At 35.0% G+C, this 25,679-nt stretch overlaps 3 protein-coding genes and 1 pseudogene across 8 annotated transcripts; 3 read left to right on the top strand and 1 right to left on the bottom strand.

The window, feature by feature from the left end:
* Positions 1–2,452: 2,452 nt before the first annotated feature.
* Positions 2,453–4,249, top strand: LOC110600293 (bidirectional sugar transporter SWEET3). Its single transcript, XM_021737108.2, has 7 exons — positions 2,453–2,600; positions 2,766–2,802; positions 2,919–3,141; positions 3,298–3,459; positions 3,593–3,712; positions 3,788–3,985; positions 4,069–4,249. The coding sequence occupies exons 1-6, from the start codon at positions 2,564–2,566 to the stop codon at positions 3,956–3,958; spliced, it is 750 nt and encodes a 249-aa protein (XP_021592800.1). The 5' UTR covers positions 2,453–2,563; the 3' UTR covers positions 3,959–3,985; positions 4,069–4,249.
* A 1,233-nt stretch (positions 4,250–5,482) lies between these two features.
* LOC110600624 lies at positions 5,483–6,685 on the bottom strand (annotated as a pseudogene).
* A 2,291-nt stretch (positions 6,686–8,976) lies between these two features.
* On the top strand, positions 8,977–14,840 carry LOC110599897 (polypyrimidine tract-binding protein homolog 2). Of its 6 annotated transcripts, none has more exons than XM_021736506.2 (11): positions 8,977–9,094; positions 9,516–9,717; positions 9,809–10,018; positions 11,074–11,136; positions 11,225–11,298; positions 11,683–11,778; positions 12,027–12,084; positions 12,462–12,566; positions 12,658–12,739; positions 14,006–14,118; positions 14,316–14,840. In XM_021736506.2, the coding sequence occupies exons 2-11, from the start codon at positions 9,532–9,534 to the stop codon at positions 14,649–14,651; spliced, it is 1,323 nt and encodes a 440-aa protein (XP_021592198.1). In that variant the 5' UTR covers positions 8,977–9,094; positions 9,516–9,531; the 3' UTR covers positions 14,652–14,840. The 6 variants fall into 6 exon arrangements, with proteins under 6 accessions (XP_021592198.1, XP_021592197.1, XP_043806308.1 ...); XM_021736505.2 differs by having other exon boundaries at positions 9,012–9,199; XM_043950375.1 differs by lacking the exon at positions 8,977–9,094 and adding an exon at positions 10,158–10,215 and having other exon boundaries at positions 9,548–9,717.
* Positions 14,841–15,346: 506 nt separating this feature from the next.
* LOC110599712 (ATP-dependent zinc metalloprotease FTSH 11, chloroplastic/mitochondrial) lies at positions 15,347–25,248 on the top strand. The gene is made up of 17 exons (XM_021736252.2): positions 15,347–16,179; positions 16,305–16,458; positions 16,662–16,754; positions 16,888–16,973; positions 17,283–17,406; positions 17,798–17,917; positions 20,447–20,497; positions 20,774–20,835; positions 21,292–21,349; positions 21,909–22,034; positions 22,125–22,205; positions 22,633–22,762; positions 22,857–23,005; positions 23,218–23,499; positions 23,757–23,846; positions 23,933–23,986; positions 24,756–25,248. The coding sequence occupies exons 1-17, from the start codon at positions 15,530–15,532 to the stop codon at positions 24,915–24,917; spliced, it is 2,472 nt and encodes an 823-aa protein (XP_021591944.1). The 5' UTR covers positions 15,347–15,529; the 3' UTR covers positions 24,918–25,248.
* Positions 25,249–25,679: the final 431 nt, after the last annotated feature.

Here is a 25,679-nt window from a genome sequence, read left to right as displayed (position 1 = left end):
AAGTTTGGTATATGAAAAGTTTAAAATTTTTATGAAAATGTATGATCATGTATGAGATTTTATCAGATGTACAAGATGTATGTTAGGCTTGCTACGAGTTCCGACGACCTTAAGTCGATCTGAATTCTAGCGCCGGTAGCGGTCTGGTTTTCGGATCGTTACATATATATTTATTTTATTTAAAAATAATAATATTATTAAAAATAAAAATATATTAACGAAATTTTTTATCATAAAAAATCAAATTTTATCAGTAAATAAAATTATGGATAAATTAACCATGAAACATAGGCAGTTGATATTGTATTCGTGGCTAATTTTATATAAAAAAAAAATTATAGTAAATAAAATATTATTGATAATTTTGTTTATCATTAATTTTTTTATTGTCAATAATATTATTAAAATAAATTTTACGTACAATGAAATAGCAATGTTTTACCAATAATATAATATTTTATCGTTAATAAATTTATTGAAAATTTATTTTATCACTAATTATTTATTAATTAATCAGTAATTTCTTATTTTTTATGAGTCGGCATTTAACCAAATAGCAATGCTATTATTGATGCAATGCGTCATTAGTATATTTTTAAAAAAATTTTAATTTTATGAATGATTCTGACCGTCAATAATATATTGTAATATATTAATTTAATTATTGATAAATATTTTATTGATAATAATTTATATTTTTTTAAAATGAGATTGATAATGATTTATATCGTCTTTGTTAAATATAATATTAGCGATAATAATTCATCGTTCATAAAATATTAATTATAAAAAAATACCATGATTAAAATATTTTATCTATGATTTATTTCATCAATAAAATTAGTAGATTTTTAAAAAATAAATTATTAAATTTTTTTATATATTCAATATGTACCTATAAATTGTATCAATAAATATTCATCCAAAATTAAATAAATATTTAAAAAAAATAATTATAAAATTTAATTAAATTACAAGGATAAATATTTAATAAAATAATTTATTTAAAATCTAACTTAATTTTGATACGCTAAAATCTATTAGTTACATCACAGAAATCTGCATATATTCCGTTAAGAAGGATTTTAATTCATATAACTCATTCTTTATTTAATTTCTCATTTCATTCCTTTCTTATTTAGTATTTTCAATTTCATTTCTTAATTCTTTCCTTTCTTTCTTTCCTTTCTTTTTTATTATTCTCAATTTCTTGCTTAATATCATTAACTCATTGTGTTAATAGGATCAGTGACTGTGCATTGAAAAATGGTCTTTATCACATATGGAAGACAATACAGCCAAAAGGAAGTTGGTGAGATCACTATCATAGCAAATGGTCTCTTTATCACTAATTTATTATTATTTTTTTTAATTTTAAATACTTTTTAGAATATATATATAATGCAGAAGTTGACTGTGAAATTAATTAAACACCAATGAAATCTGCTTTTTCTCCTATTTATTTCCTTCAATATACAGGATGTCAAAAAAGCAAGAGCCACAAAAACTTATTATTATAATGATCTCTCACTTCAACTCTAAAAAAAAAATTCATTAAGAATATATATAGTTTTTTATTCCAGGCAAAAAAATTCTTCCATGTTCTAAGAACCATTCAGATTTAATGTGAGAATTGGAATAAAATCCTTTTTCTAATATTCTATCCAATTACATTAGAAGCTATCTGCATATATGTTTGGAAATTAGTTGTTCTTGTCAATTGATTTTACTAACAAGAACAGATGCCACCAGCACTTGTTCTTCTAGGACATGTTGCTCTGATCAGTAATTTAATTCTTTTCTAACAGTAAGCAAGACAACCTCCACCAAAACCTAGCTGCTTCATATTTTTTAAATGTTGTTCAGACTAATATATAGTTAAATTAATTGATAAGTAATTCATTCCTTAACATGTAAATCATGAATTAGGGTTGGAATCACAGACATCCCAGCTAGCAGGAACGATCCACAGCAATCCAGAAATCATAAACTAAAACCAGGGGCATGCATGCGTACAGTTCTTATAATACTGCATTAGATCAAACACACTGTAATATTATATTACTAATTAATTATATTAATAATATCAAGAGATCTTTGAGGAAAAGAAAAGTGAATTGCCCTAAGAAATTTATTTGTATTCAAGTGGAAAGTGGAATTGATGTGGCATCATCCACTCACAATAATAATAGAACACAGCCGTAAAGAACATCCTTTTGTGCTGTTCTTCTAATCTTATTGTATAAACCAGGCATGGTTTTGCATATCAAATTTCACATAAGAGCAATAAAACAATCAAAGCCAAAAAAAAAAAAAAAGCCTCCAATATTGAAGAGCTAGACGTTTGCATCCACAAGTTTTATAAAGGAGTCCACATGTTAAGGACGTAGACAGCACTTTCTCTTCTTCTTTCAATTGTTTTTTTATTATTCTCTTTTTATCCACGTCCTTTGGTATATATATTCCCTTGATATGATAGACCACAGAACATACTTGTCTAGTGAGTTTTTCGATCCTTTCTTCTGTTGTTGGTACCCTTTTCTCTATTTCTTAGTTAAAAAACATGGGAGATCGGCTGCGTTTGGCAATTGGAGTTCTGGGTAGTCTTCTCTTTACGTTTGCCTGCTTGATTAGTTTTATATCTTAGTATGAATACCGATAATTAATAGTTGTATAGGCAACGTTTTCATTAAATAATTTTTCCGAATTATGAACATGCACATAACTAATTATCCTTTTACAACATCTCTGCTATTCTTTTGCAGGCAATGCAGCTTCTTTGTTACTTTACACTGCACCCATGTACGTAATATTCAAGATACAGCAGACATATACTCCAAGTGATTTTTCTTTTTTCCTAACATTAGTAAACAGAATTTACTATAGATCTGTGTTTTTATTATATATGGTTTTTTCAGATTAACTTTCACGAGGGTGGTAAGAAAGAGAAGCACCGAGGAGTTTTCATGCATTCCTTACATCATTACGCTGTTGAACTGTCTCCTTTACACTTGGTATGGATTGCCTGTGGTGAGCTACAAATGGGAAAATTTCCCTCTCGTCACTATCAATGGTCTAGGCATCCTTCTTGAGATTTCTTTCATTATCATATATTTTCGTTTCGCTGAAACTAGACGAAAGGTGAGCAAAACTTTTAATATTTGCCAACTATGAGAAACATGTTATTTACATTCTTGCTTTTTTTGCCATGGACATAAAATCTACCTTGAAGCGTAACAAGTATAAGATTCAAACTCTAACATCTACCTTTTACATTAAAAATCTATGAATGTGCAGATAAAAGTTGGTGTTACGTTGCTTCCAGTACTCCTATTATTCTCTATAGTTGCAGCTGTCTCGTCTTTTGCATTCCACGATCACCATAGTCGCAAGATTTTCACAGGAAGTGTTGGTCTGGTGGTATCCGTGGGAATGTATGGTTCTCCATTAGTGGTTATGGTGAGTCATCTAGCCTTTTTCTCTTCTTCAATTTTTGTTTTTGGCAACTTCAAGCATGCATGTTCATGCATGCCTGTTGAAACTAATCATTGATTATTTTGTTCTGTTGTGTCAACTTTATATATAATTGCAGAAGCAAGTAATACAAACAAAAAGCGTGGAATTCATGCCATTCTACTTATCATTTTTTTCATTCCTGGCAAGCTCTCTGTGGCTAGCTTATGGACTACTCAGCCATGATCTCTTTATCGCGGTTTGTACTCAAATTTTGGCAAATCAGCCCATTAAAACCCTTCTAAAGTCCTAATGCAATCTTGGATTTTTGCAGTCTCCTAATTTCCTCGGTGCCCCGTTAGGCATCCTCCAACTTCTCTTGTACTGCAAGTACAGAAAAAGGGGTGTCATGGAAGAACCACAGAAATGGGATGTAGAAAAGAATGAAGACAAATCCAAGCAGTTGCAGCTCGTGGTTAATGACGATACTAATGGCAAAAGTTGAAGAATTGGCTGGCAATATTCCTTTTGGGTATGTATCTGATGTTTCCATATACCTTTAAAATTGACTACAATAAAGTTTTATATGTTAAAGTTTTTGCATCTTTGTGACAGGTGGGAATAAAGTTCAATGAAGCTATTGGGAAGGCAGTAAGAACAGCTGAAGTTGTATAATGAAGGAAGATAGTTGTAGTTCCATTTCCATGATTTTAATGATATTATATATTTTTATGATGCTAATTGAGTAATATAATGTCCTCTATTGAATAAAATATCGATGCAAAGGAATTTCTCATTTTAATTTTAATTAATTTTATGTAATATTATATAAAAAAAAACTAATTATTTAATCCACTCAATACAATGTAACTTTTATTTATAATGGATATTCATAATTTAAGAAAAATTTAAATTTTGTCATAGCCCTTTCTCAAACCACAACGGAAATAAATAAATAAAAAACTGAAAAACTGAAATAATGATCAATTAAGTGGAATCCACATTGAGCAGCTAACTTAGTTGATACATCGATATAGAGATTCTGAATTTAAAAATTCAGATAATTTTCCTTTGAAAGACTTACAATCATTGAATGGGGGGTAGCATATACCAAGTTATAGACAGTGAATATTTTCTATACAGGAAAAATTATTAGTTATATCAAGGTAAATGACATCATGTTCGTAGTGGGCTTATTATATGTTGTCATTAAAACTATTACTTTGGCTTAGTTACTTGCTTCTAATTTCAGCCTAAAATCATTGAAAAGAAAACTAACAAAAGGGAAAGGTGAAAAGAAAATTCATTGGTCACTGGCTAGCCTATACTTATTAGGTATACCATCTATCTGTATGATTTTCCAAGTATATATAAGCAGTGTACCCAAAAAGAGGAGGCTCTACATGCGCAACGTCCTTGGAAAATATATCAAGTTAATTATCAAATTGTAAGCAAGCAAAGGCAAATATTTAATAGCAGCAAACAATTATGATAAAATGAGAACAACCACCGGACCCCACTTTGATGAGCAAGAAGCGTTGCTTTGACGAGGGATATGTTCTGAGGATCCATTCTGCCTTGACAACTGCAAATCTGTGCAATCACAGCCATAAAAAATATGTAAAAGGAAAATAAGGCTTAACTGCAAGAATTGGGAAGAATATAACATATTGCTCATGTGTAGTTTTAGAGACCATTTGTTCCGAGAACCTGTGATTGTGAGTCCAACTATTCAGTGAACAAATTGAACTTATTCTAACTTGATTAGAAACAAAGCCCTCCAAAAAGATTCTGAAAAAGCAGTTGCTAGAAGAGAACATCTTCTGCAATGAGATAAAGATATACTCTGAAGGAAGCCTAAAATGAATATATATATATATATATATATAGTAACAGCGGAATATGTGAAAAGAGATGCATGGAGTTTAAAGGATGATTATCCTTAAACAGTGAAATGAAGTTTAGTGGCAATCCAGACCTTAATAACTAGTCAATTCTGTCATGTTTCATTAAAATACATTATGTTTCATTAAAATACATTCTCTGTTATTGACAAACAATAACAATTAAAATGAGTAGAGATCAAATTTTCAGTTGGATGATTCAAAGTGGCATATATTATGTTAAAATCTGGATGGGCTCCATAGAAACCGTAAGGCTATTATTCAGCTTTATCCAACTGCAACCCGTATTTTTTTTTTCACCTCTAAACTCATTAAACTATTTCTCATATTCATCTTCTTCCCCAATTTCCCAAAACTGCATAAAAGTATTAGACAAAATAACATAAGCTGATTGTGGCTTGGGATCCAAATGGAACATATGCTGGGACACCCTTTCACCCGTTTCCATATCAATCCAGAACCAACTAGGACTCAGCAAAAGCCGCCCAAATAATGTCATCTGATTCAATTGACATTGCCTTGAATAAACTCCTCAGCTTTCCTGTATGCTCCCTGATCGACCAAGAAGATCTAAAACACATGCATAATGCTCTAAAGTTGGAGTTACTCCACAGAATTCATCCATTGAGCTGACAAATCTCATCCCTGCATAGACCAGAGCAGCACGGCCACAAGCAATCGGAATGCCAACAAAAGTAGGACTACTTTTTTTATCTAAGATATGCAAAAAGAGTGAAATTGCTATTGCCGCGGGCCAAGTCTGTGATATGCACATCCATTTAAATGAGAGCCATCCCTGCTGCCACATTGCGTGAAGAGATGCTCGAGAAGGATTTTTGAGCATCAAAGGTGTTCCCACATTTGTAGTACATATCTACAAGTGAAGTTCCAACATAAACATTCAAATCAAATGGTGTTTTCATTACATTGGCATGAAGAATTTTCCCTTGAAGCGATTCAATGAGTGGACAAGACGAAATGTAATAGAGAATGTTGATCTAGCTCAGTCTACAACTGGCGCATGGTTCCATACAGTTGCAGGGCATCCTCATGCCGCTCATTTTTTGAATATAGCCTGACTAGATTGAGTTCCAAGTCGCAATGGTCACATGATTTTTCTCCCTTTTGTTTTCTCAAGAATCATTAAAGCCTTATCAACCTCACAATTCCTCGAATACACAATAATCATAGAATTTGGAGGAATGATAGTTTTCAGCGGCATTATCTTAACTCAGCCACTCATTGCATAGCCTTTTACATCAAATTACACATAAGAGAACTTTTCTGAGTCACTCTTAAAATCAGCACTGCATCTTCAATACTACACATCAGTTGCACCTAAAAAGGGTTAGCTGCTCCAGCGTAAACTCTTTTAGCCGCATGTCACAATCACAATAAAGCTGAAAAAGCGCACCACTAATTGGCTGATTAAATTAAAATCCACACTTTATCATGATCGCATGAACAGCCATCCTAAGGGCTAAAGCACCAAAGTTACCGCAAACCCTTTGTAACACCATCCATGGTGACTCGTTAGGTCCTAGCTCATCACTGGCTCTCATCTATTGAAACAAGCCCAAAAAATCCTCTCTTTTGCATACTCCGACATTAGCTTAGTACATTAAACAATATCTTCTTTGAAAATTCGTATAAAGACGATAAGCACCGGTAATTAACCCGCATTGCAGATAACCCACCAGGATCAAACTCCACACCAGCTGATTGCTATCACGCAATTCATAAAAAAAACCCGCTTGGCATTTTGGGTTTGTGAACAATTTGCATGAAAATTCGACAAAGCACTCCCAACAAGCTTGAAACTCTCCACCAGATTTCCCAACAAGACAGTGAAATTGCTTATGAGCACAGAGACACAGACGCTTAACATAGTAGTGAAGGTAGTCACATTTATTTTGGTATTAATGCAGTGTGATCTAAGAAAGTAGAGCTAGGGATGCGTTGAATTTGCGCCATTTTGAGTAATCGGAAATCATGTGGTTCCAAGAAACAATTGTTCGTTTTGGAATTTGATCAAACAGCTATCAAGCAACGTCTAATTCGCCTATTCTGATGGTCGAGTTTCGAGGATGACGGAGAAACTTGTCCATCCTCACAATTTTTTTTTTTTTTTTGAACTGCATCTATGCACTAAAATTTATAAGGCATCAGCATAAAAGATTGATAGTAGAGCCACTGGAGTGGCCGTCAACCAGTTACAACGCACAAAATTCTTGCGACTAATTTTTCTAAACAATTAGCTTGTCTATTCATCTTACGGTGCAACTCACTATGATTCTTGTGCATATATTGGTATGGGTAAGTAATTTTTCTGACTTGTTGAGGCAAGCTAAAATGTTTGTGTTAGAGTATATTTTTATCATTAAAATATATTCTCTATCTCATAATTTTTATTATTTATTTTTTTAAATTATAATAATATATATTAATTATTATTATTTTATTTTATTTTATTTTAGTTTAAAAAAATTTTTAAATATTTTTTAATATATAATTTAAAAATTAATAAAATAAATGTATGTAAAAAAGTAAAATGGATAAAAATTATAAAATAAATAAATTATATATATATTTTAGTATTTAAGAAAATAATAAATAAAAAATAGTTTAAAAAAATAAAATTATTTTCAATATTTGAAAATTGTATTAAAATTTTTATTTATAAATTTATTAATATATTTTAGTTTTAAAATTAAAATTAAATAATATAAAATAAATTATTTTATTAAAAAATTATACATAAAAATATTTTTATAAAAAATAATTTATAAATACAAATTATTTTCTACGAATAAATAAAATTTTAGAATTAATTATTTTACTATTAATATTTGAATTTACTTTTTTTAGCATCGATATTTATCTAATTATGCTAATTAAAATATATTAAATTCAATATAATTTATTTACAAGAATTTTTAAATAATAAAATAGTTTTCATCTTTTTTAATATTTAAAATAATTTTATTTAAAAAAAATGCTCTTTTTGTTGTTTAACATCTCAAACCTTTTCGTGGCTGCTGAAGTCATCAGAGGAAAAGTTGATAAACAAATAGTTATTGATTTCAGATAGATTATTTCCTGCATTCATATATATGTGCATCATATTAATTTAATTTATTTCCATTGATTTTGTCTAATTTTCATGATTTACAAATTTAAAGTTTTTATAATTCAGTTATTTTGATTAAACATAATTTTGAAAAATAAAACCATGCTCATGAACACCTATATATTTTCATTTCCTTGTAAAATAAAAATCAAACACATTCATCATTTATAAATCATTAAAAACAGTAAAAAATTAAATAAACTTATTTTAAATATATGAATTTTATTAAAATATTTTTTTTGTCAAATTACTATTGTAAGAGAATTTAATTTAAATTATAACATAAAAATTATTGCAAACAGAAGAATTAATTTGGTATGTGGCATTCCCAAACAAATCTTGTGAGCGTTTGATTTGCTACGAGGGGAGATTGGAGAATGGAATTCTCTCGAGACTCGATCCGATTCAGACCTGCTTAAATGATCGGACCAATGGCCCAAATATAAAACAACAATTACCAGCCCAGCCCATAGGATGATGACCGACCAGCTCTAGCTTCTAGTTTAGCTAAAATACATCGATTACGTTTCGGTCGCGGCGACGCCTCGTTCTCAGCGAGTGCTTATTACACCAAAAAGATTTCGTTCATAAACCCCGATTGCAGAAAGTAGGAACCATAAATTCCCCTTTGTTCTATAAGTAATTCTTCCATTTTGGAACCCTAATTTCAACTTCATCACATAAAAACTCTTCAGCTATCTGAATTCCTCTGGTATTTTTAATTATATTTTTTGCCCAATTTGCTTTTGTACTTGCAAAATAGGAGCTATATGACTTGAGATATACGTGTTGCTTTATATTGATTTTCCTGTTATTGCAAATATATACACTCATAAACTCATCGTTTGCCTCTTTGAATCGCGGGTATTTGTCCTTTTACAAATAATATTAGCTGTGTATTATGTATTGTATACTGATTCTGTTTGGCTAGCGTGGTGAATTCTTTGTCTTGTATGTTTGTGATGCTATTTTGAAAAATGGGGTTTTGTGTTGTAGTAGTTTGAGGGTCTACATAATTTCTTCTGTAGGTCAGGATTGTGCAGAATGGCATCTGTATCCAGTCAGCCACAGTTCCGTCTTACCCAACCCCCATCTAAGGTGTTGCACTTGAGAAACTTGCCATGGGAGTGCACTGAGGAGGAATTAGTTGAGCTTGGGAAGCCCTTTGGTAAAGTTGTCAACACAAAGTGCAACGTTGGAGCGAACAGAAATCAAGCTTTTATAGAATTTGTGAGTCTGAGTACCAAACTTTTTTCTTAAAAAAATAAGACGGGCTTTTACCTCAATTATGTTACTGATTTATTTGTGGAAAACTTTTTAGGCTGATTTAAATCAAGCCATAGCAATGATATCCTATTATGCTTCATCATCAGAGCCTGCTCAGGTACGGGGGAAGACAGTTTATCTGCAGTATTCTAATAGGCAAGAAATAGTCAACAACAAGACAACTGCTGATGTTTCTGGAAACGTGTTGTTGGTAACTATAGAAGGTGCAGATGCACGCCTCGTCAGCATTGATGTTTTGCACCTGGTAAGCAAATCTCACACTTTCCTGTAATGGTTAGAAGAGGCAACCATATTTCTAAAGGATTGTACCAATTCTATACTCAGGCTGTAGTTTGTCTTGCTTTGGAAAGCATCATTTGACATGAATGTAAATGGATCAGCAGGCCCCTGTCAAAGGAATATCTTCGATGGCAGCTTAATGCATTGGGAGAAAGAGCACATGTGTGTTTGTCTCCTTTCTCCTTTCCTTAACACTGCCTCTTTCTTCCCTACTTCTCCTCAACTCCCTATTCCTACCACCGGAATGGTTAAAGTTTTCTTTTTCCAATTTCTTTTCTTCTGTGCACCCCTCCACCAGTAATTCTAAATGATATGCATACTATAGGGTACTTGTTCAGGATGCAGTTGTTATATCCTGTATTGGTATTCTTATTTTTATATTATACCGTGACTTGAGGTTTGTGATTATTGTCAAAACCATTGTAGTAAGCAAGGCCTTTGCATTGTTTGGTGCAATCATTACTAAGTAGATTTCTTTGTGATGAATAAAGATAAAATTTGGCAGAATCTTACATTAGCCCTCATATCTTTCTTTTATTTTTCCAAGGTAAATGCTTTTAGATATGTAAGATATGAGGGTCTCCTTGGCCTTATCAGGATGTTAGTTGGCTATTTTGAAGTCAAGAGAATAACTGAATCTGCAAAAATTTGATGCAGCTAAGTTGGCACTGATCATCAGTCTTTCTGTTGGTGAAACATACTAGGTCTACAGACTATCTACTAATATTTTGTAATTGTTGTGATTCATTTAAGAGGTCATTGATTCCACATGAACTTGATTGTAGCAGCCAAAAATTCCGAGGATGTATTTATTCTCTTGTTGGCAATTATTAAAATTCCCGGATGTGTAGTTGGTTTTGTCTCTTATGTCGTTAAGTTTGTAGTTATTCATGACTTATTTTTAGATTTATGGTTTCTTATAGACGGTGCTTCATCTTCTTGTTTACACAATTTTTTTGCTACTTAGGTTGTATGATATCCATTGCAACTTACCTCTTTAAAAACAATTCTATGATGCAGGTGTTTTCTGCTTTTGGGTTTGTGCATAAGATTACTACCTTTGAGAAGACCGCTGGGTTCCAGGTCTTTATTCTTATGCTGATATTTAAATTTTATTTCTGTTCACTTTTGGCCTCCAGACACAAGCTTATTCCAGGCATAACCTTTTCAGGCATTGGTGCAATTTTCTGATGCAGAAACTGCCTCTTCTGCGAAAAATGCCCTTGATGGAAGAAACATTCCTAGGTGACAGTAGTATTAATTGTTTGACATGGTATCTAGTCCAGCTGCTATGGGCATGTAGTGTTAAAATTTATTAAAGTGGATATTCATTCAGGAATTTCAGAAAAATCTTCCCGAAGTATGTGTTCTAAAATGGGTCTGGCAGACTGTGAAAGTGTGAAACCCTCTCACAGTAGCTCCATTTATTTCACTTCTTACTTTTTAAATCATTTGACTTGGAAAGAGAACTTTGCTGAGTTTGGACCTTTAAATGGTTATCGGGATATTAATGTGCCTGCAGAAGCAACCCTTTTTTTCCCCTCATTTGATGAACCTTTTGGTCATTTTTATGATTATATAAGTTTCATTGCTTATTGCGTTTTTAACTTCTATTTGCTGGTGTATCAGATACCTCTTCCCTGAGCATATTGGACCTTGTACCCTTAGGATCACATATTCTGCTCATACAGATTTGAGTGTAAAATTCCAGAGCCACCGGAGCAGGTATTCCTGATGTCTGGTGCTTTCAGCAGCCTGAGGTTTTCTATGTGTTCCATGTACCATGTGCACTGGGTTATTGTTTTTAGTTTTTAACAGGGGGTTTTATCTTTCTCTAGGAGACCTTTTTTTTGTGGTTATGTTATTTCTACTCTATGTTGGAATTTCATCTTTCATTTGTTGGATCACCTTGATATCTCTGTTTGTCATCACTGCTTTTTAATTGCTGGCAACTGCTCATTTTGTTTGTACAGGGACTACACTAATCCAAACCTTCCTGTTGCATCATCAGCTATAGATGGAGGTGGTCTGGTAAGGCACTGCAAATTGCTATTATGACTTCTGAGCAATGGCAATATGAAAGTCCTATATAATTGCCTGTGTCTGGTAAGGCACTGCAAATTACTATTATGACTTCTGAGCAATGGCAATATGAAAGTCCTATATAATTGCCTGTGTCTTGCATTGGTTGCCTTTGCTGGCTGTCTATTGGCCAAAAAATTTTGTGAATGTTCGTATCAGAGAAGTTCAGTGTGGCAACTGAACCATGATAGCATGTGTACTAGACATAAACATGCATTGAATTAAACCATTTACTTCTATTAATGGATGTGATTGAGTTTTTATTTATTTATTAAATTTGTTTCATATATTCAATTTGGTAAAATGCTACTTATTTGTCATTGCAGTTCAGTGTGGGTCTTGATGGAAAAAAACTAGAACCTGAGAGTAATGTCCTTCTGGCATCAATTGAGAATATGCAGTATGCTGTCACCTTGGATGCTCTACACATGGTATTTGCAATCCCCTAACAAATTCAGAGAATTTTGGTTGGCTATGCTGTTCTTGACACTGACAATTTTTGGGTCCCCAATTTTGTCCAAGGTGTTCTCTGCTTTTGGACCTGTGCAGAAGATTGCAATGTTTGATAAGAATGGCGGACTTCAGGCTTTGATTCAATACCCTGGTACTATTTGAACTTCATATTCTGTGCTAATGGGCTTGATAGATTTTTCTTGTTAAGAAGTATTGTAATTTTTGCGAAGGTGGTGTCCCATTTGGTAGCTAATATCAATCAATATTTAACATTTGTTCCACAGGCATTAGCAGACTATTATTGTTGCACTTCAGTATTTGTTTAATACTTAATTTTGTCTGTTGGCTTTATCAGACAAAGCTTTTTTCTTAATCTGAAAACAAAACCTTTTTCAGTGTATTTCATTTTCAACTTCTCTACTTTGATTTTTAATGCACTGTATGACGATTGGACAAGTTGCAAAATATTATTTTTGTAATTTTTAAAATATGAAGAATTATTTGCTATTTTTAGTTAATTTTTTTTAAAATAAAAGAATAAGAATAAAAATGGTAGTAATTTTTTTATATTTAAAAGTTACAAAAATAAAATTTTATTAGATTAGAACTTATTTAGACTTAAATGCAAAGTTTAGGTTTTTATTTGGCCAAAATGTTATATTGGAGTTATTTGAACTTTGATGAAAAGTTCAGGGGTGTGCTTGGACTTTCTTCCTTGAACAAATTGGGCAAAAGCTATGCTTGGACTTTCCTTCTTGAACAAATTGGGCAAAAGCTATTTTCTCAATACTCAGTATTGGGTTCTAATATTTCCCATCTCCTTTGCTACAAGCCACTAAAATGAAACAAAATAATCTTGTCTTCCCTTACATTTTGGCATAGTTTAGCTCAGTGTAACTATTGTGCCTTTTTGGTCCCATACTCATGGGGAGAGTGTTAAATGGGAAGATGAGAGGCTACAAAAATTCAAGAGAGAGACCAAGGAAAGGAATTTATTGTTGAGAGGAGTTTGGAAGTTGCTTCTTGTATTCAATTACTCGTTTTTTAAAATATAGTTCCATCATCTTGTCCACACTGATTGGCCGCTAGATTCTAGGAATGAATAAGATGATGTACAAATTGCCAGTATAGAAAACTAACATTTAGTATGACTTTGACTTTGAGTAAACTAATTACTCTAGCTAAGCAAGAGCAATTAATAGTCCTCACTATCTTGCAAAGGCTCAACACGAAGCAATATTAATACGTCACACACATTCTCTATCAGTTCCATGCATTTCCTTGAATGTTTGGGAGTTATTTGTAATCATAATGGTGCTTAGGATTATTGATCAATTATCCACCTGGGAGATGGATTTCAGGTTCATTTCATCTAATTGCATGTAAATTAGGTTACTCACTGTTTCATGGATTTCAGATGTTCAGACAGCTGTGGCAGCTAAGGAAGCATTGGAAGGACACTGCATCTATGATGGAGGGTTTTGCAAACTTCACATCACTTATTCTCGCCATAACGATCTTAGTATAAAGGTAATTATATTTTACGCTTAAAATGTTAGTTTATTTGTGTTTACTACTATGAGTTGTGTCTTATTGACCTAGATCAAATTGCACAATGATTGTACAACGCCGTGATAGCTGTAAGAATGGTATCTGATATCATAGATGGATTTTATAAAAATTTGTCGACACTGTTTAACCGTTAGAGCTTGTTATGCTGATTACAGGTTAATAATGATCGGAGTAGAGATTATACGATCCCTAATACTGCTATGTTGAACCCCCAGCCTTCTATTCAGGGGCAACAGGCTGTTCCTGCAGTTGGTCCCCCTGCGCATCCGTACAGTGGAACTCAGCATCCAGCGATGCCTCAACCTTCAGCTGGGTGGGCTGCAGGTGTTCCAGCAGCACCCCATTCTATGCCTGCAGGCCCTGCACAGATGAATAATCATCCTTACTTGCCACCTGGATCTATGGCTCCCCAAATGGGCCCTGGAATGATGCAGATGCCAGGCCCAAGTGGCCTATCAATGCCGCCATCTTATAGACCTGGTCAAATGTAGTAGTTTGTAGTCTACTTAGTAGTTTTACTTTCCAGTTCAGTATTTGGAAGGCTAAATATTTCTCTCTTTTCAACAATTTTGGAGGTGTGACTTTGTAAACAAAAGGTTGGGCACGTTTTGCAGGCCCGCATTATTCTGAACCTTAGCTGTATTTGATTGGTGGTATGAAATTTCAAGAAACTTGAGTTACGCTTCTTTTAGTAGCTAAAATCTTAGTGATCCTCAAATTATTGTCGCGAAAAGTTGCACTATTCTATGTCTGGCAATTGCATCTTAATATTTTTGTGTAAATCTCATTTTGCTCGTGTTTAGGGAGAAATTCGATGCCATCGATTTCTCTGCCAGTAAAATGGTGTCCTCATTGACGATGCTATAGTCGTGGTTTTTTTTTTTTCAAATTGTGTACGCAAGTGTTTAATAAGGTGCCTGCAGCCAACTCTACCTTTAGCAAAATTGCTATTCGTCTCTATTTTCATTTTCTTGGTGAACTTGAGTAACCTCATGTAAAATATCATCATCATAATTGATTTTTTTTTCTTTATGTAATTACATTAAATTGAATCAACGAAAACTAAATGGGCAGTTATGCCATACAAAGATAACGAGTCATGTAAGCCGTGATTAAAACTCTACCAACTCAGCGAGTTGATGCGGACATAGACAGTAACTAATAGTACTGGCCAATAGAAAAACACGCACAAAGCCGGCGCCAATTTCAATCGCGAATCGGGATAAGATTACTGTACATCTACTTCTCTTTTGTTCTCTCTGATCTCTCCCTTCTTGTGGCTCTGAAACTCTCTCTTTGTTTTCCCTTTACAGAGGAGCGGAGAGAAAGCTAGCTCGCGGATACCTGTAATAAACCCTAGGAAACCATAATGACCATTACTCTACAAGCTTCTCTTCTCTGCAAGCCTTCGCTTTCTCCCACTCGCTATTTTCCTTATAGGCAACGCCTCCACTTCTCTCGCCATCTCTACTACTCTTCTCTTTCTCTATCTAATAATATCGCGTTGTTTACTTTTCTAAGTTCTAGATTTCGTCTCTTCCCTCTCTCAATCTCTTGTACATTGCACCCGGAGAATGTTAATTTGAATCCTGAATTAACTTCCTCTGGATTGAATTCAAATTCCGACGCTACTGAATCTAAAGTCAACGAGTTTGGCAGTGGAGATGATACTGCTGTTTCTGGCCTTGAAGGATCTCGAATTGATGAACTTGGCGGCGAGAGTCTGGGAACTGAGTCTGGGGAAATGCATAGTAAAAATGCTGTGGAGAATGAGCGGAGCGATGGTAATTTGGTGCAAAAACAAGAGTTGAATAGCAAAATTCCATTGCTGGTCTTTCTTTTGGGTTTGTGGGCGACGGCGAGGAGAAAATTGGAGAAGCTTGTGGCATCTGATTGGTTCAGTTGGTGGCCTTTCTGGCAACAAGAGAAGCGTTTGGACCGCCTTATTGCTGAGGCTGATGCCAATCCCAAGGACGCCGAAAAGCAGAGTGCTGTTTTGGCCGAGCTCAATAAGCACAGGTTAGTCCTTCGTGTACGTTTTTAAGCGTTTATTTTTTGTTTAGGGTTTATGTTCATGGTTGACAAAGTGTTGGAGAAAAGGAATCGACGTTTTCATTTTTTGTCTTTTATCTTATTCTTTACAGCCCTGAGTCCGTAATCAAGAGATTTGAACAAAGAGACCATGCTATGGACAGTAAAGGAGTTGTAGAATATCTTCGAGCGCTTGTGGTCACTAATGCTATTGCTGATTATCTTCCAGATGAACAATCTGGAAAGCCATCCAGTCTTCCTGCCTTGGTAATTTAACTATCACGAGATGTTGCCTTGTTTAGTTATGGGCTTTTAGAAGTATTATCTCTAGTTTGATTACTCTTTGCACCCCAATTCCCCTGGTTTGATCCTTTTAATACTTCTGGACTACCCTATTTTGAGATTTCTTAGTTTTTTTGTGGTAGTCTTGTAACTTGTTTGTGACATAATATTTTTATATATACTTGTAGTTACAAGAACTAAAGCAGCGTGCGACAGCAAACATGGATGAGCCATTTTTGAACCCTGGAATATCTGAGAAGCAACCACTGCATGTAATGATGGTAAGAATCATCTAGAAATTGCTGCCTTGGCTGCTCTGCATTCAGAAGGGAGTGTCTAATATAATGCAATATAGAGTGGAAGATAGATCATTGTGCTGTTAAATATTGATTTCATTTTCTTTTTCTGAAATAGGTTGACCCTAAAGTGTCAAGCAAGTCACGATTTGCTCAAGAGCTTATCTCAACTATCTTGTTCACTGTTGCAGTTGGATTGGTTTGGTACGAGTTCTTATTCACATTAAAAAATTGTAGTTGATTGTTCCTATCTGTCTTACCTTTTCTTCTTTACTTAAAAATTTCACTCTGAGTCTCACATGCACAAGCACAGTGGTTGCCTGTTGCATTCTTATCTCTGCTCCTAGGTTTGGTATGAGTTCTTATTCACTTTTGTTTTTCTTGGTTTTTCCTGTCTGTCTTACCCTTTTTTTTTACTTGAAAATCTCACTCTTGAGTCTCACATGCACAAGCAAAATTGTTGCTTGTTGCATTCTTATCTCTAATCTTATCAAATACAGAAATTATTTCCAGGTTAATGGGTGCGGCTGCACTTCAAAAGTACATTGGAGGCCTTGGGGGAATAGGAACTTCAGGAGTTGGCTCAAGTTCTTCTTATGCACCCAAGGAGTTAAATAAAGAAGTTATGCCAGAGAAAGTAAATATCAACCTTTTGTGGCCTCAATATTCCCAGTGATCACTAATGTTGCAGTTGTAATTATGCAACATTACTCTGTTTGCATTTCCCGTTGGGAACTTTGGGAACAGCATACAAAATTATATAATTTAAGTCTGGTCTTTTATGTTGGAACAGCAGCAAAGTAAATTAACTATTATGTCCTTGGCCTGAAAATTTTTTAATTTGAGAATGGAAATGAACCTGGTTGCTACCTCAGTTTCCGGGTTGACCTCATGAATGCTTTATAACTTTGCAGTAGACTATAATTTAACAAATATTCATCTATGACTGGAGAAAAGTATATGCCATACTTATTCTTGGATTTGATGTTCAACAGCTTGTCCTATTCTTAAGACTTGTTTTGTTGCAGAATGTTAAAACCTTTAAGGATGTCAAAGGTTGTGATGATGCAAAGCAGGAGCTTGAGGAAGTAGTGGAGTACCTCAAAAACCCATCAAAATTTACTCGCCTTGGGGGAAAGCTGCCTAAGGTTTGTGAAAATATGCTCATGGTGAGGTGTGTGTCTGTGCGTGTGTGTTATTGTTCGTACATGTAACGACCCGGAAACCGGACCGCTAACGACGCTAGGATTCAGATCGACTTAAGGTCGCCGGAACCCGTAGCAAGTCTATTATACATCCTGTGTACCTGATAAAATCCCATACATAATCATACATCAACATAAAAACTTAAACATTTCATGAAACTAAGCTTAACCTGTGCATGTATTATAAACTGAAAACATAAAATCCATACTAGAGCCCTCATCAAATACTCCAGTATGGTCAAAATACATGCCTCAACTTGGTTCAACATAACATAAACATAAAACTTTTACATAAAGATCATGAAAATCGGGATTACAACATTATCATTAGGGCGAAGAATAATTCTAATCCATAAGATATTACATGTCCACTACTATTCTATTATATTAAAATTGTACCAAAAGCTATGCCGACTCTCCCAAGCTATCTGCGCTCCTGCAAACTTGGGGTTAGGGGAAAGGGATAAGCTACAAGAGTCTAGTGAGCAGAACATAAAAACAGTTTAATAAACATATGCTTATATGAAATGCGTCACAACACAAATAATTCACATCAAGATGGACTTGTTACCAGTAACCCTCTACATATCCAATGTGCCCGGCCCTCGACGGAGCTCCTCAGGACTTTCGCTTAAACATAACATAACATATCTATAAATGCCAGGGGTGTAGAATGGGCCTCGACCTGGACTTCTGTATCATGTCATATCATATCGAGGGCTAGTGGGTCATCCAATATCGATCCACAACAACAGTAAATTATGTAATGCATCATATTCGTGAATTCTAATGCAAAACAACCTAATACATAAACATGACATTTATGATGCATGATCATGCTTAAAAAGTTTGATTATTTTAAAACAATAGATTAGTTTAGTTCTACCCACCTCTGGCTGACGCTTGCCTAACAATGACGTAGCTAGCTCACTAAAGGCCTTTACGGTCTCCCTGGTCCGATCCTACACAGGTGGACTCAAATGAGGGACCAACACAACTATTACATGACTCTAAACAACTCCCCAAAAACCCCCTAAAATAAAACAAAACATGCATAGGAATCAAGTAAAGGAAGGCTGGGCAGAGGACTTTCAGCAACAGGTTCGGCGGCCGAAGGTCCTCACAGATCCGAAAGTCAGACACTGTCGGGGGCAGGTTTGGCGGCCGAAGGTCTCTACAGATCCGAAAGTCACCAACCTTCGGGGGCAGGTTCGGCGGCCGAAAGCCTTCCCAAATCCGAAAGTCCATCCTTTCGGGGGCAGGTTAGGCGGCCAAAGGCTGCCTCCACAGGCAGGTTCGGCAGCCGAACCTGGGTTCTCCAGAATGGCAGAACCCGATTCTGCCTTAAACACACAGCCACCAAAACTCTCCAAATCCTCACATCCAACCCCTCAAAACATGCATACACACTCATCAAACATAAGGGGCTTAAAAACTAGCACAAACCCCAACAAACAACAACTAAAACATCATAAGAGCAAACATTCATAAACAACCCAACTCAAACCCTATAACATTAGATTTGACCAATTCATGCATTTTTAACCCTTAACCCTTATTAAAACTTATTTAAAACATAGGAAAAGGCAAGGATCTACACTTACCTCTTGAAGATCTAAGGTAGATGCGACCCAAGCTTTGAGTTGAGGAGAAACGGTCTCCAAACTTTAAAATCTTGGATTCAAGCTTAAAACTTCAAAAATAAGAGAAAACTCATGAATATTTTGAAGGATTTGAAGGAAAAACAACAAAATCAACAATGAAAGGGCAAGAACTCACCTTTGCCCGAAAATGGAGAGAAACTCTCCCATTTTCAGACTGGAGGCCTCTTATAGATGGCTGGCCAGACCACCTTAGGGGGCCGAAAGGAGCTCCCGCGGCAGCACCATGTTCGGCGGCCGGACCTGGGCTTTTCTTCCAAAACATTTTTCTTCAAGAAAATTCTTTTTCTTTCTTTCTTAAAACCTTAAAATTTTCAAAAACATTTTATAAAAACCTTATTTCACCCTTCTAAGAGGTTCCGACATTCGAAATTCCGGATTCCAACGGAGATTCCGTCGGAAGGTTGGAATTCTGACGCTGGAGTCTAGCCGGGTATTATAGTACACAAGAATCACTCACACAATAAATGTTCTGGGAGTGGTGGGTGAGGTTTTGATGATGGTCTTATGTTGAAAAAGGCTGTCGGTTTTCCTTCCAGGGTCTAATTTTTTAATGTGTGGTACTCTGTAATTTGCATTGATCATTTAACACACAACTCTGCATTTGATAATCACGAATCTTGCTTGATTGACATCTTAAGTGATAATATTGCTATCATCACGCTGCTTGTGTTGTGCTCTTCTCTGCATATGAACTGGGACTAATGTCCTGATCTCCTTAGAAAATTTTCTTTGTTTTTAAAGTTGCCTCATTTTTATTTCATCTTTTTATGCTGAATTGTACTGACACATAGCAAATCCTACTTCACAGGGAATTCTTTTGACAGGAGCACCAGGTACGGGAAAAACTTTGCTTGCCAAGGTAAAGTATGTTCTTGTTTATTCTTGTCAATGGCATTAAATCATAGGGGGTTTGAATTGTGGGAAATAAAATCACTTGAAAAGCTCTCAAGCTTTGGTTTTTGTACTTTTATTATTTTACCAGATAAAATAAATGTTTATGACCAGGCTGAAAGTGACACTGAGCTGACTCATCATAGGAAAAAGAATTTCTTAAATCTATTGGTCAGGATGCTTACCTTCCATGTGTATTCTGATGATGGTTTTTTTTGGTCTTAATTTTATGTTGCACCTTAAGGCTATTGCTGGAGAAGCTGGGGTACCCTTCTTCTATAGGGCAGGATCTGAATTTGAGGAAATGTAAGTTCAACTTTAGCATGCATATTTTTCCTCTAGGTGGATGCTCATATGACTGGTTCTTTTGTTTGTTTCATTATATATCTTTCCACTTATGGCATATGTTACAAATTTTTCTTTTTTGGGTCTCGGAATGAGTGAGGTATCAGACAAGCACTTCCACTAGGCTGTTGAACCTGTGCTAGGTACTGGATCTGACTGGCCTTGCATCTGGAAGATGGCTTCTTCAAGTCTGTCTGGTCCTCTTAGGTTTATAGTCAAAGGCCTTTTTGTAGCCTACTTAACCATTCTTGTCAAGATAAAGTTCATGCAGACTTTCATGCTATTTTCACCCTTTGCTGCTAAATTCCTGAATGATATTTGGCTTTTTCAGTAATGTCTGCCAACAGCATAATAAGTTAATGAATATATTAATTGGACTTGAGATATTATATTCTCATGTTGTTACTTTTATGGCAGGTTTGTTGGTGTTGGTGCCCGGCGTGTGAGATCGTTATTTCAAGCAGCTAAAAAAAAGGTTGTCATCTTTGTGACTTCTTATGGCTGAAAATTCATCAGGGGAAAACTTTAAAGAAGAAAAAGAAAAAAGAAAAGAAGAAGATAAAATGAAGAAACAAAGACGGACTTTGAAAAAAAATTTCTTGACAGCCATGACACTAAATAATCTGGCAAAAATTGTCCCTTTAGCTATTTTGAATTTCCCATTTTCTGTGTTAGATAGAAGCACTTTATAACGTTCCTTAAGTAAACAGTCTTTGGCTCTTTATTTTTTAAAACTTTAAGCCTCAACTGTATAGTTGAATTTATCATTCAGTGAGTTCTGAAGTTATCCTTATAGAATACAAACAGTTGAAAGAAGGTGCAGATTTCATGTATGGTGTACCTAAAAGGAAGAAAGAAGTACAGAGCAGTAAAAGGACATGCCTGTTTCTCAAATTAAGCACGTGTCATTTTTTGCTAATGTCTATTATTAAATATTGTTAAATCTCTTCAAAGTCAAAAGTGACATCTTTTGATTCCATATGCTGATTGATTGCTTTTGTACTTGCATTGTTTTAACATATATTCTTTCTTAGGCTCCATGCATCATTTTTATTGATGAAATTGATGCTGTTGGGTCTACACGAAAACAATGGGAAGGCCATACAAAGAAAACTTTGCACCAACTACTAGTTGAGATGGATGGTTTTGAACAAAATGAGGTACATAATAACAAGCATAGCATTTATGAATTTTGCTGCATAAACGAATACCTTGGTGCATTTCTGAGTTTATGCAATTTTTGCCTGCAGGGAATAATATTGATGGCTGCAACAAACTTGCCTGATATTCTCGATCCAGCTTTGACCAGGCCTGGTAGATTCGATAGGCATGTAAGTTCTATTTGTCTGACTTGTCTCTGAAAGTCTGAATTCAGAAATCTCAAAGTCTTAATGGAAACTTCATGTGGTGCAATTTTTATTAGCAATTAAACAGTTGGATCCACTGCCTGGGAATTCTACTTTTTTGGGATATTTTCTTGTATACCTTAGAAGTAGGGCAAGAAAAACCCAATTTGATGCTCATTGGTTTTTGCAACAAAACTAAGCACTTTTTCTTCATCATTCAAAAGTCGTAGTCCCACACTCAGCGAATGCCCATGCATGGCTATGTTCAATTGTTCCCGCTTGATATTTTACTTGAGCCACCTCCCATGAGTAACTAGACCTATCAGGAGTGCCAGCTTTTAAAAAGTATAGCTGTTATTGATTTGTTCTCCAAGTAATTTTCTTGGAGGTATGACTAACTGCCTATTTTTAGATTGTTGTTCCAAATCCAGATGTACGGGGTCGTCAAGAGATTTTGGAGCTCTATTTACAAGATAAACCACTGGCAAATGATGTAGATGTGAAAGCAATTGCCCGCGGAACACCAGGCTTCAATGGAGCAGGTGAGCCATTCAACTGAAGGTCTCAGTTGAATTCATAAGCCAATCGTTTTTTCTCCCTGTCATTTTTTTCCATGTTTTTTTTTTTTTTGAGCAGATCTTGCAAACCTGGTTAACATTGCTGCCATTAAAGCTGCTGTTGAAGGTGCAGAGAAGCTAACTGCTGCACAGTTGGAGTTTGCAAAAGATAGGATAATAATGGGCACAGAGCGGAAAACAATGTTCATATCAGAAGAATCAAAGAAGGTGTGACAGGCTATTGGTTAGGGTTTAGCTGATTCCATGTTCAGTTGATGTCTCTGCTTTTGTTCTTGAATTCCGTGTTCAATGCTTAATATGTTGGCTCAAGCTTCTCCTTATTCATTATAATCATTTAGAACATAAACACACATCTCTGGCATCCTTGAAGTTCAGATTAATTATTTTTAGTTCGTTGACTTCATTGCACTTCTTTTCAGTTAACTGCATATCATGAGAGTGGTCATGCTATTGTAGCCTTCAACACTGATGGTGCACATCCAATTCACAAGGCAACAATAATGCCACGTGGATCTGCTTTAGGCATGGTCACCCAGCTTCCCTCAAGCGATGAGACATCAATAAGCAAGAAGCAATTATTAGCTCGTCTTGATGTTTGTATGGGGGGAAGAGTTGCAGAAGAGCTCATATTTGGTCAAGACCAGATAACTACAGGAGCAAGTAGTGATCTTCATACAGCTACTGAACTTGCCCATTATATGGTAAATGCTTGCATCTGCATGCAGGACCTTCTGCAATATTCCATACAAATTAAGATTTAAAACATGACCCTTTTTCTTGACAATTTGTTTCTTCTTGTGTATTAAGTTTCAAAACCATGATAACAATTATCCCTGAAGTTTTCATTCTGTGTGCATAAATTATGTAGCCGTGCTTTTAGAATTCCCTTTCAATTTATCAAGTAAAGTACAGAATGAAATGTGAGCGAACATCTTATTGCTTGATGCTATTACCCAAGGTGTCAAATTGTGGGATGAGTGATGCAATTGGACCCGTTCATATCAAAGAGCGACCAAGTTCAGAGTTGCAGTCACGAATTGATGCTGAAGTATATTTCTTAAATCTGTGGTCTTATTAATGTAAAATTTGGCTTTTCCCCCTCAATATCTTGAAGAGTTTTGGTAAATTGTTTAGGTGGTGAAACTCCTAAGAGAAGCATATGATCGTGTAAAAGCCCTGCTAAAAAAGGTTCGTTCTTCAGATTCTATATCTTTGTTTCTTAGAAGAGAATATGCTAATATTGGATATATAATTTTTTTTTTCTCTGCGGAGTAAGTTTTGAGTATGAGCTTTAACTAGAACAGACAAGAAGCATTGCTCTTAATTATCTGTCCTTCCTTAGGACTAATAGGCAACTGTTTATTTCCACAAAAGGAGCATGATCCATCCTCGGTTTCACCATTAATGTAATTACCTGGTTATTTGTCCGGTGAGTAAAAGATGAGAGTGCCTTAGGCGCTATGTTTGAGGAAAGTTCTAGTTTGCTTGATTGGCGAGGTACCATGTAGAATTTTCAAGCCAATATGGCACAGATTGTTAACATATCTTTATCTCAAGTGGTTATTTCTGCTTGTATTTCCAGTGTAAACATATCGTGCGATCTTTTAGGGGGCATCGTTTGTGGATGAATCATCTTTCTAGAGATGGTCCCTTAAGTTGTATGCTGTTTTCAGTTGAACCTTTACCTTGCTCATGAGCTCTTAGTTCCTCCTCGAGGCATTCGTAACCTCCTTTTCTGTGATATTTGTGGAGTTTCATATTCTAGACTTTATTGATGAAGTAGTGTTTAGGCTTTTGGCTCCCCTTTTTTACCCGATAAAAATAGTAATCATGCTGTGTCACAATGAACAATCCCATGAGCTTAACTAGGTGTAGTCAAAATCATTTTGTCATGTCTTGCTGATGCGAATGCAAATCCTAGGAGTTGCCTGATTTCTTTGTTTGGCCTTTTTTTCAGCACGAGAAGGCGTTGCATGCGTTAGCAAATGCACTTTTAGAGTATGAAACACTTAGTGCAGAAGAGATCAAGCGAATTCTTCTTCCTTACCGCGAAGGACGGCAAGCTCAGGCTGAGCAACAAGAAGAACAGCAAGAAGAAGGAGAGCTTGTGTTGGCTTAATCTTGTTATCAAGCCAACCTTAGGGGGAGGGTTCTGTACAGTGTATTTATAACATTACAGGTGATTATTTATATAATTTCTTTCTAATTACTCCCCTTTTCACGTAGTCGTTGAGTTTGTACTAGAAATTCTATTCATGCACCCCCCCCCCCCCCCACCCACCCAATCATCTCCAAATCCTTTATTCTAACAGAAAATCCTGAATTTAGAGAAATTACATGTATTATTTGAACGTCTATCCCATTCAGGGTGAAATTTTGGACATGTATCCTATTATTAATAACAGGAAAACTTTACGCTAATCTTGAAGAAGAGTCGTGTTTTATTTTTATGTGAATTTTTGTGGCGAGATTTCTTAAAGTTTGCTAGGCCTAATGTAAATTCACGCTTGAATTTTACTAAAATGGTTCAAAATAATTTTGATTTTTTTATCAACTTTTTATTGATAGAATATTATAATTAAATTCTTAGAATCAATTAGATTCTTAATTGAATGAATTTTCAGCTCGCTTAAATGAATTACTGACTTTCACTGAAAGTTCATGCTAGAATTTGTGCATCCAGTGGATTACTTGCTTACGTAATTATCGATGAACTCTCTATTGCTAATTATCTGGTGAAGACCCTGACAGATAAATATGATAATACTGATTCTCAGTTGCCGCAATTTCTAATCCCATAATGGCTTTGCGTCACGGCCTAACTGCACCAGTGGACGTTATTTCTTGGTTTGCAGAAAATGAAGAAGCTAAAAGATTCCAT

Source organism: Manihot esculenta, chromosome 14, assembly GCF_001659605.2.
Source record: "Manihot esculenta cultivar AM560-2 chromosome 14, M.esculenta_v8, whole genome shotgun sequence".
Taxonomy (NCBI): domain Eukaryota; kingdom Viridiplantae; phylum Streptophyta; class Magnoliopsida; order Malpighiales; family Euphorbiaceae; genus Manihot; species Manihot esculenta.
This window is presented reverse-complemented; position numbering and strand designations above follow the sequence as displayed.

What these genes read in the sequence shown, in the direction of transcription:
- LOC110599712 (XM_021736252.2), top strand. Translation starts at nt 15,530, where the DNA reads ATGACCATTACTCTACAAGCTTCTCTTCTCTGCAAGCCTTCGCTTTCT. An exon ending in CTGGTAGATTCGATAGGCAT is followed by an intron (nt 22,206 to 22,632) that starts GTAAGTTCTATT and finishes GCCTATTTTTAG; the next exon opens with ATTGTTGTTCCAAATCCAGA. An exon ending in TATCAGAAGAATCAAAGAAG is followed by an intron (nt 23,006 to 23,217) that starts GTGTGACAGGCT and finishes ACTTCTTTTCAG; the next exon opens with TTAACTGCATATCATGAGAG.
- LOC110600293 (XM_021737108.2), top strand. Translation starts at nt 2,564, where the DNA reads ATGGGAGATCGGCTGCGTTTGGCAATTGGAGTTCTGG. An exon ending in TTACTTTACACTGCACCCAT is followed by an intron (nt 2,803 to 2,918) that starts GTACGTAATATT and finishes TGGTTTTTTCAG; the next exon opens with ATTAACTTTCACGAGGGTGG. An exon ending in GCCATGATCTCTTTATCGCG is followed by an intron (nt 3,713 to 3,787) that starts GTTTGTACTCAA and finishes GGATTTTTGCAG; the next exon opens with TCTCCTAATTTCCTCGGTGC.
- LOC110599897 (XM_021736506.2), top strand. Translation starts at nt 9,532, where the DNA reads ATGGCATCTGTATCCAGTCAGCCACAGTTCCGTCTTACCCAACCCCCA. An exon ending in GATGGAAGAAACATTCCTAG is followed by an intron (nt 11,299 to 11,682) that starts GTGACAGTAGTA and finishes CTGGTGTATCAG; the next exon opens with ATACCTCTTCCCTGAGCATA. An exon ending in GGCTTTGATTCAATACCCTG is followed by an intron (nt 12,740 to 14,005) that starts GTACTATTTGAA and finishes CATGGATTTCAG; the next exon opens with ATGTTCAGACAGCTGTGGCA.